At 37.4% G+C, this 13,763-nt stretch overlaps 1 protein-coding gene across 1 annotated transcript in view; it reads right to left on the minus strand.

Annotated features, from left to right (window-relative positions):
- Positions 1-2,407: 2,407 nt before the first annotated feature.
- Positions 2,408-13,763, minus strand: part of CDC7 (cell division cycle 7) — a 39,701-nt gene continuing 28,345 nt past the window's right edge. Inside the window, exons 8-11 of the mRNA XM_006830968.1 lie at positions 13,213-13,391; positions 12,053-12,135; positions 8,661-8,810; positions 2,408-2,799 (exon numbers count right to left, since the gene is read on the minus strand). Of these exons, the coding sequence (XP_006831031.1) occupies positions 2,408-2,799; positions 8,661-8,810; positions 12,053-12,135; positions 13,213-13,391 (804 nt within the window). The remainder of the gene's footprint in view (positions 2,800-8,660; positions 8,811-12,052; positions 12,136-13,212; positions 13,392-13,763) is intronic.

A 13,763-nucleotide genomic window follows, 5' to 3' on the forward strand; every position in this document is an offset into this window, starting at 1 on the left:
GTTGCGAAGTGCCGTCGAGTCAGTTCCGACCCATAGAGACTCTGTATACGGTTTCTGAGTAGCAGCTGGTAAGCTTGAACCACCGACTTTGCAGTTCAAACAGCTTTACAGTCTGGTGCATTAACCCACAGCGCCACACTAAAAAAAAAGTCTAAAGAATATGTATATGGAAGTTCCTTGCTAATTTTTAATTTTAGTCCACACAGCACTAAAAATCAAGATTAACATTCTCCAATGGGATTGAAATTATCATGAATTTTAACACTGGAGAATATTATCTTTCTAAATACTACATCTTTTTACCTATACCTCCCCCCGCACCTTTACATAACAACCCAACTTCTGTTTTCAAAAGTGAGATTAATGAAGTTGAAACAACTCTGAGAATGTATACCTTCCTCTCTCCCTTTTGATAATGCTAAATTTTCCTTCCTTTTAATTTCCTGATGATATGTTAATTTATTTGAGTCACAAACTTTTAAAAGTACTTTTAGCTAAGCAAAGACTTTATTTTTTTGACAAGCCTTGTTATATACCTAACTGGCTTGTTTTACTACTCACAGGACAAATCTCTAAGTCAATGAGCACCTTTTCCATAGAAAAATCTATTCCTATCTTTCATATATTTTTTGTGTCAGGGAAATATTTGTTAATCTATATAAAAAAAAAAAATCCCAAAATAAACAAAATCCTCAACCCCACTTCCATCAAGTAAATTAGGGACTCACAAGCGACTCTATAGGGCAGAATAGAACTGTCTGGGCTTCCAAAGCTATAAATTGTTACAGATCAGACTCCCAGTTTTCTCCTGCAAATCGGCTAGTGGATTTGAACCACTGACCACCAGTGGTTAGCAGCTAAGCACTTTAACCACTGTGCTGCCCACTATTTAATGAAGAGAAAGTATTCATTGATCTGAAAAGGAAAACACTCCTATTGGTCAATACATTTTTTAAAATGTAAAAGGGTAACTTTATTAAATAAATTCAAGAACATTCAGGTGGTGGTGGTGATTTTTAAAATTACAGAATAAGAAGACAGAGTGCACCAATGGCAATGGTTTATTTATAAAAAGTTCAAAAATGCTTGAGAACACAATACTTATTTCAAAGAGATTACATAAGAATACTGACTTTAATGTTCAAAATAATAAAATGTTATATGTCCCCTAGCTGACTACTAAATAGTAAACTTCTAAGTTGATCCACTCTCAAACTGACTTATTTCCCACAGTAAGTTTAATATGCTGCTATTGACATGAAACACAAGGGATTTTCAAAAAGCTTGTGGAAAAATGGAATTAACAGATAATGGAATCTTTCCACAAACCTGTGAAGTCCTCTCCTATGTAAAACACTACCTCAGGTCCTTTTCTATTTTGCCTATTTAATTATTTCTCTTTGCAACCCACCCAAGACACAAGCAGCATCCTTCTCTGAACAGTGCCAATCTGGTCAAAACAGGATCAAGACCTTGAAAGTTCTAAGAAGAGGAAATATCCCCAATCGTATTCTCAATTCTGTGTTCCCCTTTCCTTTTGGCAAGTTCTTAAATATACCTAAAATGGTATGAAAAGACACGTAAGCTCAAATAAAAAGAAAAGTATTTTGGCCTATCAATCTTCCCCTTATCAACCAGTATGCTCTTAAGTTCTCAACTGTAAACACATACAATGTTTAATAAAGTACCTGGAAACTTTGTGGTAAGCACTAGACAGATTCCTAGGGGAATGTATTAGGTAGAGGTAGACAGAAAAAATCAAGAGAAACCATTCTTATCAAAATCATTGCAATCCACACAAATGTGCTTTCATAAAATACTTTACAGTTGATAAAGTAAATTCAATTTTAAGTGGTATTTTGCCCCAAGCCCAATAATTCTTAATTTTAGTGCTCACAAAATCAATCTACCTCTAGAAAGGAAAGTACCTTATTTACCTACAGAATTATTAGAGCATGCAATCAGATCTTCCAAAAGTAAACATAGGTCATAGCTCTACAAAACCAGTAAACTCAGTCTTTTGATTCATTTAATCCCGATCACACCTATTAAGACTAGAACTCCTATGTATTAAATTAAAATGGTCCTTTTCCTGCATATGGCAGTGAAAAATAATTAGGAAAACTAAAAATGTGATTTTACTCTGGTGGATTTAACTCAAAGGCGATCATATTCTTTGTTAGTTCAAAGAAATGTCCCAGGCATCTGCAATAATGTTAAATCTCCAGTAGCTTTTATCTAAAACTGCTGATTTTAGAATCTGCCACAAAAGTATATACTAAAATTTTAAGTTACTGATCCTGCCTTGGTATCTTACCAAGAACTAATAGTTATTATAAAGAACTCACCTTTTCTCACTCCAACAACACATAATAGCAGACATTAAATTAAGAACCATAGTCACAAGCTAGCTCATATCTTTAAAAAACGGATGCAATAAAGCTCCTTCTGCTGTTATTCTTGAAGCTGGATTTAGATCCAGAAGTTTATCAAGCAGGTCATATGCTTCATCAGGCACCTCATCCCAGCCTTCTACATTGGTAGTGTCTTCCTCTAAACAGGTCCCACAATCATTACTGTCCCCTTTGTGCAATGAATTCTCTGAGGAATGTGCTTGAGGGGTTTGTATGAGGTGAGCAGCATTATGGTCAGTCTTCTCTGAAAAAGTTGGGTCCTGGGAAGCAGGCCCTTGTATATCACTTATTAATTTGAGGGCTTTGGAATCTATACCCCGGAGCCTCTCACAGAGTTTCCTCAAGTCTTGTGCTGGGACTTCTTTGCTACATAATATTGATTTGCCTAAGAGAAAACAAAACAAAACAAAACCATGGAATTTATTATTATAACATTCAAATGTCAGAAGCCTCTCCTATGATAAACAGGCAGGTCCAACCATATGCTTGCTTTATGTGTTTGCACTGGATACGACAGCGCATGTCAGATTCCATTTGTGTTTGAATTACACAGCTGAAAGTCAAACAATGAAGTGGGTGACAGTACGAAGAGAGTAGAGATTTACTGGGCCAAGGACTCATTTGACTACCAACTTCCTCAGCTTCATCTATGCTTCTACAATTACCAACTGTCTGCAGTCTCCCCCACTTACTCCCCTACCTTTCCAAGCCTCTATGACAAAATTGCTTAGTCAACAGCACCTAACACATCTTTACTTTTGTGACTTCTGTCTTTGTCGAGGATGCTGTGTGTCCCATGCAGCTTCAGGTATCTCTGTGAGCCCTTCGATACTCAGAGACTAAATCATTTTAAGCATCTGTTGTAGATTTCTATTACTGTTGCTGTTGTGAGGTGCCATTGAGTCGGTACCAACTCATAACGACCCTACGCACAACAGAACGAAACACTGTCTGGTCCTGGGCCAACCTCACAGTTGTTGCCACGCTTGAACCCACTGATGCTGCCACTTGGCCAATCCATTTCATTGGGGGTCTTCCTCTTTTTCTCTGACCTTCCACCTTACCAAACATGATATCCTTCTCCAGCGACTGGTTCCTCCGGACATTATGTCCAAAGTATGAAAGATGAAGTTTGGCCACCCTGGCCTCCAAGGAGCATTCTGGCTGCACTGCTTCCAACACAGATCTGTTAGTTCTTTTGACAGCCCATGGCACTTTCAGTATTCTCCTCCAACACCATAACTCAAAAGCATCAATTCTTCTATGGTCTTCCTTATTCACTGTCCAGCTTTGACATACATATGAGGTTATTGAAAACACCATGGCTTGGGTCAGGCTCACCTTAGTCCTCAAGCTGACATCTTTGCTCTTCAACACTTTAAAAAGATTTGACTAATGAAATATGTTGTTTGATTTCCTGACTTGTGCTTCCATGAGTGTTGACAGTTGAATCAAGAATGAATTCCTTGACAGTTTAAATCTTTTCTCCGTTGTTAAGAATGTTGTTTATTGGTCCAGTGGTGAGGATTTTTGTTTTCTTTACATTGAGATGCAATCCATACTGAAGGCTGTGCTCTTTGATCATCATTAGTACTTTAAGTCCTCTTCACTTTCAGCAAGCAAGGTTGTATCATCTGCATATCTCAGGTTGTTAATGAGTCTGCCTCCAATCCTGACACAGTTTCTCTTCATTAACCCAGCTTCTCGGATTATTTACTCAGCATACAGGTTGAGTAAGTATGGTGAAAGACTACAACCTTGTCACACACCTTTCTAAATCTTAGGATTTCTATTATAACTTTTTATCCTGTATTGTAATTGGTAACGATATATGTCTGTCTTGCCTATTAGTCTTTAAAGATCTTACCCAGCAATGAACCCTTAAAACCTAGACAATGTCTGGTACATACTGATGATGTTTGCTGGACTGGACAAAACAGCATTATTCAGCCTATCTCTGTCCTGTTCAATGGCCCATTCACAGAGATGCAACTCCTGACCAACCTATCCAATATAGCTGTGTCCTCTTCATAGCACTCATCTATCTGATAAAATAGCTTTGTTGTACTTGGTCTTCCCTATTGGAATTTAAGTGGTATGAGAACAGAGACTCAGAATAGCATCTTGGCACACATTCCAAAACAACAAAACCCACTGCCATTGAGTCTATTCCAATACATAGCGACCTTTGAGAGGGTTTCCAAAATGGTAAATCTTTATGGGAACACACAGCTTCATCTTGCTCCTGCAGAGCCACTGGGAGGTTTTGAACTGCCAGCCTTGTGGTTAACAGCCCAACACCTAAGTCACAGGGCCATCAGGGCTCCTTTTGGCACACAGTTGTTCAGTGCCATCAAGTTGGTTCCAACTCATAACAACCCTGAATAGGGTTCCCAAGGCTGTAAATCTTCATGGGAAAAGAAAGCCTCATCTTTCTCCCACAGAGTGGTTTGTGGGCTTGAAACACTAACCTGCTGGTTTGCAGTCCACTGCTTCTCCTACAGAGCTCACATCAAGTCAGCTCCAACTCACAGCAACTTTGTATAGGATTCCCAAGGGGCGGCTTGGGGTGTCAACCACCAGCCTTGTGGTTAGCAGTCCACTGCTTATCCTACAGCACCACACAAGGACTTTAGTAAATGGTTTTGAATGAATTCAGTAAACTAAGCATACAAAAAGTATTCCTTTTGCTTATATTTATGTATTTTTAACAGAAATGTGGCTCTAACCAGAGTAGACAAGATTTAGATTAATTTCTAGGATGTATGGATTATCATAAAGCAATGACTCTAACTCTGGATTACCAAAAAAGTTATCTTTATATATTCTGATTGAATTAGTGGACTGGTCCTGGTATGGCGCTGTAGGGTAAGCACTGGACTGCTAACGGCAAGGTTGGCGGTTCAAACCCACCAGCCACTTCTTGGGAGACTCTATGCAGAGTAGTTATGAGTTAGAAACCAACTTGATGCCACTCAAAAACATATTAAAGCAGGGGAAAAAAGGGGGCTAAGAAGCAAGGAAGATAGAAAGGAAACAAACCACCAAAATTAAGTTTGTTGAGGATACAATGTGCCTTTTTTTGCTTTTAAACTTATATTTTCTGAAAGAACATTATAGTCAGAACTAATCATTTATATTCTCTTAAGTTATGTCATAATTTACGTAAATTATTTGGTAGTTGGTACTTTTACACAACCAGAGGGTTCGCTTAAAAACTATGTGACGGTATTTCTGTTTACCTCATGGTTTTTCTTTTGAATTTATTTAACACACTTCAACAAGTACTTCATGAAAAGCTAGTCCCAGTTTCAGGGACTGAGGGCAGTGACATAGGTTGGATACAAGGCAGGAGACGTAAAAGTACTTGCTCTGCTAACATCAGCATGTCACTTATTTGGATCATAGAGGGAAGACACTTACAGTTCATGGTTGTTGAAGTTTGGTGTTCTGTTTTTAGTCCAAACTTATAGTAAAATCTGACTGAAATAACTACATAATACTGCTAAAACAGAAACAAACTCTATACAGGGAGCTCCTGGGTTATGAACGAGCTCTGCTGCTAGCTGTGTCTTTAAGCCATTTGTAGGTCAGTTGGAACAGGTGCATGTGGTTCTTTTTAACCCTTACTTGAGTAAAACCTTTTCAAAGATTTAAAAACTGCACGTGCAGCAAGTGAAAGTGATTGTGATGAAGAACTTTTTGGTTCAACTGTTTCAAAGTTACAGCAAATTTACCTAACATGAAAGCAGGGGTTTGCAACAGTGCTGCTCTGCTCAAAGATGACGGCCAACTACAAGCTTTGAATGTGTATGGCTTTCCACAGTCCTACCAATAATCCAATCTCACAAAAGGGCTAACTACTGCATCTCACAATTTTTACCCTGGCAAATCATGCAAACTAAAATTTGGTAAAAATTTGGTCTGCTCCTTTTTCACTTTGTTTACTAGGACAAACTGGTTTGAAGTCCTGCATTAAAGTCAGTAGTTGTCTCGTGAGCCTGGTATAGCACTAAAGGATAAGCAATGACTGAAAGATTGTCCCAAAGGGGTACCCAATATTGTGTGGTAGTAAGCTGACTGAATGGCATCCACTCTTGGAAAGTACTAATTATAATTATGCTTGAAGAATAAACACAAAAGGCAAATAAGTTCAGGTTGTTGGCCAGAGCAAGACTGAAATAATTGCACTAAAAAATACATTGTGCATCCTCGTCTTTTTAAAATTATAGTTTGGGTAATAGTTTACAGAGCACATTAATTTTTTAATCAACAATTTATACATATTTTGTTTAGTGGCACTGGTTGCAATTCATTCATAGTAACAGCACTCTTCTCTCTTCCTCTCTGGGTTCTCCATTTCCATTTGCCCATTTTTCCTGCCCCTACCTGACTTCTGGGCTTTGTTTTTGGGTAAATGCCGCTTTGTGGTCTTGTATGGCTGATTGTACTGAGGACTATGTTCTTCCCTAAAAAGTGTTACTATTCACTTTATAGGCCTGCCTATTGGTGCGAGTCCTAGCGTGGCACTGCAGGGATAAGACTGGTCTTAGCTAACACTGAAGGATAAGCCCTTGTGTTTCAAACCCACCAGCTGCTTTCTGGAAACCCTATACAGGTTTGCTAAGCGTCAGAACCAAGGTGATGGCAGTTGGCACTTAACAACACAAATGAAAGTCAATCCCTGCGGATGAATTCAGTTCCAGACATACTCTCCCCAAGTGCCCAAGGGCCACAGTCTTAAGAGGTCCACCATTCTCTATCAGACCAGAAAGTCTGATCTTTTAAACAGTTTTAAATTTTGTGCTTTTTAAAAAAAATCTCCCTGTGTTCAGGACTTTCTATTGTATTCCTGATCAGAGTGGTTGAAAGTAGAAGCAAGACACTACTAGTTCTTCTGGTTTCTGAGTAGTGGAGACTGTGGTCTGTGTGGTCCATTATTCCTTTGGACTAATTGATTCCTTGAATCTTTGATTTACTCATTCGCCTTTGCTCTGAGAAGAGGCCAATAGTTGCAGAATCTTAGAAGGCTACTTACAAGCTTTTAAGATCTCATTTGCAACTCACCAAAGTAGGATGTAGAACATTGTCTGTGTGGAGTATGTTATGCCAATTGACTTATTTGTCCCTCGAGACTGTGGTCCTAACATCCCTAAGCCCAGTGAGTTGTTCCCTCAAGATGTCTGGTTATAGCTAAAAAGTTTCATTACTTTGCCCTCTATTATTCTTTAAAATATTCCTGCATATATTTATAGCACATACAAATTGTCTGTGTAGATATACCCTCTGCCAAATCTATATACTCATATTTGCCTTCCTACAACTGTGCAGCTTGCATGTCTACCTTGTATCTACTTGTAGATGTTGTTTATTACTACTATTACTGCAGGATTGTTTGTATAATAGTATTCATCTTTATTGTCTTTTACTCTTTGCATATTTTAGTCTAGAGAAACAGGAACTCACATGGCTGAAGAGATGAATTCCCAGGTCTAATAAATTCTTACACCAGTAAAGGCAATCTGTTTATTTCTCTTTTCTGCTATATCCTAAGGAATGTGACAATTATTACAAATTCTATTCTGTTCCCTATTGTCTGTCATCCTGTATACTGTATTGTACTTAACTATTTACTTATTGGTATCAACTAACATCATTTAAGGAGTCCTGGTGTGGTGTTGTGGGTTAATCCGCTGGACTGCCAAGTCGGTTTGAACCACAAGGTCGGCAGTTCAAACTCACCAGCCACTCCTTGGAAACCCTATACAGGGTCACTATGGGTTGCAACCAACTTGATGGCACTTAACAGCAACAACATCATTTAAGGCAGGACTATTACATACTCAATATCAAACAATGTAACTACGCTTAAAAGAATATACACTTAAAAAAAAAAATTAAGGATTAGTAAAACTGTTTCTGCTACAAAGTCAAATCACAATCACAGAGAGTAAGACAAGATTTTATTCCTTAAGTCTTTTGTTTAAAGTTATAAAGCTGAATTTTAAGTACTGGAGAAGTAAGTATAGCACTTATTGTTTAAGTTTAAATGGTTTGATGCGAAAAATGAGGACAAATTATTTTCTCACATAAATGCAATTTATTTTCAACCAATTAAAAAACTTGCTACCTAAGATCAGAGAACTTTATGGACATAGAATATATTTATTTGTAAAGAGAATTTTCTAATAACTTATTAAGTGAGGTGTAGGAGAAGATAACGGTCTATAATATAAAACAGCTTACCAAAAGTCTTAGCAGCCCGGATAGTTTCCCTGGATCCACGAATTGTCATAATTTGAGCCAAAGCAGTTAAATCATCGCTTGCTTTATAAAATGGGTATCGTCCACTCAGCAAAGACAGGAATATGACACCTGCGGACCATATGTCAATTGCTGCAACAGAACACAAACTTTTAAAAATCCTTTATCATCAGTATATAAGAGGGAGGGGTTAGCAGTGGCAAGATAAATGTAGCAGGAGACACAGGGAGGGTTGTAATAGTTCAAGTGAATAAAGGTAAATACTGTTATCTGTTGGTACAAGGGCATTCCAATTATGTACTGAAACAAGTATATGATTTGTTGAATGCAAAATTGATAAGCTACTTTTTAAACCTTAACTCAATTCACAATAAAAAGTTGGAAAAAAAATCATTTACTATTTGGTCATCTAAATCAGTAGTTCTCACTTTACTGTGTACTACCACCTTGTTAAGTGCTATCAAGTCGGTTCCAATTCATAGCCACCCTGTATAGGGTTTCCAAGGAGTGTCTGGTGAGCTTGAACTGCCAACCTTGCAGTCCGGTTTATTAACTCACAGCACCACACCAGGACTCCATTACCCCCATGGGAGATTTCAAAACTTCTGATGACATATTCAACCCCAAGCTCCTGAGATGATTTTGGTGCAGTCAGAAATGAGAATATCTGATCTACATCTTAAACATAAAATACATGTTCTCTTTTTAAAGCAATATAATGGTAGTGCTAAAAGAATATTTTATCTTTAGAAACACTTTGCTGTTAAGTGTCATTGACTTGGTTCTGACTCATAGAGACCCTGTATAGGGTTTCTGAGGAGCAGCTGGTGAGTTTGAACCACTGACCTTGAAGTTCAATCCAACCTTGTGGTCCAGTGCTTTCTATCCTACAGTGTCACATTAAACCAAATGAATGCAAATTTTATAAGATCAAAGGAAATTAAATAGTGATGTGGGCAAAAGTATGGAAATTGCATAATTTAAGTGCATACTGTAAGTAGAGAAAGCTTTCATTTTAGTGAAAACTATCGAAGGTTAGACACTTTTCTTTAGTCATATACTGACTCCAACTATTGCTACCAAAACTATTATCTTTACAGTTCTGGCAGTTAAGATTAGGATCAGTTCAACTTTAAGTAAAGAAACTTTTTCCCACTTCCTTTTAGGGACATTCTCTTGTGCTCTTGACCTCCCAGTATCATGAAGTTATTGTACTTATTTCATCTGCCACTGTATCACCTGCCTGTTTAGTTCCCTTTTTACCTCTCTACCTGTTCCTTTAATGTTTATCCCCAGTCTTAAATTCTGAGTTCTCCAAAGTTCCAACCACTTCCTCTGTATTCTCTCCCTGAGTGGTCTCCATCTACCTCATGGCTTTACTACAATGTACATAACAATGACACATAATTCTATTTCCGGCTCAGACACCTTCCCTGAGCTTCAGAATTACTTTTATTCTGCTAGAAATCTCTATCTGGATGTCCTACAAAGATCCTAAACTAATTATATCCAAACTAACCTTACTTTTCCCTATAAACCAGTTCCTCCGCCTTTATTTTTCATCTTTGTTATTGGTATTCATCTAAGTTCCCTAAGTTAGCAACCTGGTAAACATCCTAGATACCTTTCCCTCTCACCACCTCCTACCAAATTCCATATTCAATTACCCACTAAATTCTGTCTTTCTAATCCTTCACCTTTCTTTCCAGACCTACTAAGACCCTCATATAAGCTTTTACCATCTCTTACCTGGACCACTGCAGACCACACTCTCCAAAATCCCTCTTCTGTACATCTGCTACAATGATCTAGAGAACAAGATTGCCATTTCTTTCCCTTGAATAACTTTCCAGTAACTACAGGGTAGTCCAAGCTCTTTAACAAATATGATCTACCCTTGTCTGCCTTTTCCTAGGCTTAATTCTCACCACGCCTGAACTTGCAGCTTACATGCTACATGCAGCAACACTACATTAAGTTTCCTGCATGACTAGAACATGCCTCAATGTTAACCTCCCATCCCAATTTACATTCTTACCTTAGCAGTCATCTCTTCCATGAACTCTTTTCCATGATTCCTCAGGTTAGGTTAGTTAGTTAGGTCTAACACTAATTCTAGTGTTACATAAAAGTTTGTCACTGTACTCAACAGGCAACCAAATTTGAGTGTGCACCCTAATTAAGGGGAGCAAGGTGATACTGTAGGATAAACATTGGATTGCTAACCACAGCTTACCGACTTGAGCTCACTACTCGCTCCACAGGAGAAAGATGAAGCTTTCTGCTTCTGTAAAGATTTACAGCCTTAGAAACCCTAGACTGGGTCGCTATGAATTGAAACCAACTTAATATCAGTCCTGATTAGAGTGTGAGTTGACTGACTCATTCATTTTTGTATCATTAGAAAGAACAGAGTAAACACATAATAGTCCATCATCCTAGTGAACAGTTGTTGTTAGATACCACTGAGTCAGTACCAATTCATAATGACCCCATGTACAACAGAACAAAACATGCCCAGGCCTGTTGTTGCCACAACTGTGGCCACGCTTGAGACCACTGATGCTGCCACTTGGCTAATCCATCTTGCTGGGGGTCTTCCTCTTTTTCTCTGACCCTCCACCTTACCAAATATGATATCCTTCTCCAGCGACTGGTACTCATCTAGTCAATCAATAATACATTTACTGGATTATAGTTACATGAAACCTTTTAAATTATACAAGACTTTAGAAAAAAACCCTACTTAATGCTATTTTATTGTCTTCGCCACAACAAAAAATATAATCATACACACAATAGTATCTGAATTATAGAAGACGAACAAATGAAATGCTCCAATTCTTAAACAAAATAATAAAGTTAGCCAAAAGTACTAAATATAACTTTTTTCCCCACAACAGTGAGTGATGTTAGCAAAATTCCTAGTGAAATCATTGTGTAAGTAGATACACAAAATGCAAGCTATAGTAAACAAATGTTTTAAAAAAACAGCACTAACTTACTATTTGAAACAAATAGCAATATGTCAAATATGGGAATGTCATACTTGCACAATTAAAAGTAGAAGGGCACAAATACCAGTCTTAATAGGCAAAGATCAAGAAACAAAATATAACTGGGACAATAAAATTTGAATTGGGTTCTGATTTCTAAGAAGTTCTGGTAACACTGTAAATTAATTGCTCAGCTCCTAACCTAAAGGTCAGTGGTTCAAAACCACAGGCCAATCTGTGGAAGTAGATGTTGCAATCTGCTTCCATTAAGATTACAATCTTGGAAACTCTACGGGGCAGCTCGCTCTACGCTGTCTATGAATTGAAAGCGACTCAAAGGCAACAGGTTCGGTTTTCTGTATTTCCAGTGCAACATACCTGTAGTCTGATTGGGGCACTTTGTCAACACTTCTGGTGCTCTGAATCCAGGTGTACCTGCCCTTGGGGCAACTTGTTGCCGCCTTATGAAGAAATGAAATTTTACTAGTCATGTTAAGCTTTAACACTTAAGAGTAAAAATTTTTATTTATTAGTACACAATAAATTTCACCTTGATATTTAAAAAAAATTATTTAAAAAACCCAGAATATTTCTAAGTGATTATGTGATTGACTATATTACAATAGTTACATTTGGGCCTAGTAATTCAATGAATATAACAGAGTCAATTAAGAAAACAACTTATTATAATGTAAATGACAAATCCAGTGTGCTGAATAACTTAGATCTTGCATTTGCTTATTCCCCTACCCCAAACAGTTCCCTGGTCTTATTCCAACAAAGTTTTAAGGTAATTTCAAGCATAAAAACAGGAAGTAGATGATAAGAATCCTAAAGGAACAAAAAATATAACTGGGATCCAAAGGTATAAAAAATAATTTCTATTTCAGGTGATAAATTATTTATATACTTATTCACTTGAATTCGTCAGGTGAGGCTTTATGAAAGTCATGTCTTGAAAGAAGGGAAGGAGTTTATTAGGCAGAAAGTTGGAGATGGGAGTGAGAGAAGAGAAGACGCTTATCTTTTGGTTCTGTTTATTACACACAGATAGGAATAAAGACATTAAACAGGAAAAAAAATATGAAATTATAGATGGTTCCAAAAAAGCTATTTCCCTCTCAAAATTTGCATATAAGAGCAAATGTGTTTTCCAAAAAGCATATGCATGTCAAATGAATAACATATGGCAAAAGAAATGACCTGCCCTTCAAGATATGATTTATACTGCACTAGTGCCTGTATGGAGACCTGGTGTGGCTCTGTGGGCTAATGCATCAGACTGCAAAGTCGTTTGAACTGCAAAGTTGGTGGTTCAAGCTCACCAGCTGCTCCTTGGAAACCCTATATAGGGTCACTATGGGTCAAAATTGACTCGACAGCACTTAACAACAAACAACTTAACAAGTGCCTGTATACATCACAGATTTGTCTTATTCCCTTTTATGCAATGAAATCAATTGCTCACCAAATCAATGCAATTTCTAATCCTGTATGACAAAATGCTGGTGGTGTATAATACCATCAGAGCACTTTACCTTGAAAGACACACGCTACAAACTTTATCTGTTGCGTAACAGTCGCAGCTCGGGGTAGCTGTGCAAGAAGTGGTAGCTTTCCTCATCACACCACTGCTGACAACTTTTGTAGAAATACCCTTCTTTTTTGTTGCTAATTTTCTAGAGAGTATATCCACAGTTTTTGATTGTTTCATTAGCTGTAAAAGAAAGATCGTATTTTCTATTTTCATAACATTTAGCATGATGCCTTCAAATGCTGACTTGGCAAAACCAGTATTGGAAGCATAACTTTCAGAACCGCTGGATGTGTTATGTGAATTTAGAAAACTGTCTATTAAACTTTTAAGGGATCTCTCTGGTTTTTCTGTGGAATAAACTTATATTAAAATTTACAAATTAGTTTTAAATGGTAAATAGTTGATGTACACTATTAGAACTTTTCCTGATCTATTTACCGGAATATAAAAGAGTTATGTTCTAGTGTCTAACTCCATTTCAAAACTGTAGACTGCACAATTACATTGGCTAAAATCAGTTTTAATTTGTTGCTCATGCTGTCCAGCTGTCAC

This window comes from Chrysochloris asiatica, unplaced genomic scaffold (assembly GCF_000296735.1).
Source record: "Chrysochloris asiatica unplaced genomic scaffold, ChrAsi1.0 scaffold00002, whole genome shotgun sequence".
Lineage (NCBI taxonomy): Eukaryota > Metazoa > Chordata > Mammalia > Afrosoricida > Chrysochloridae > Chrysochloris > Chrysochloris asiatica.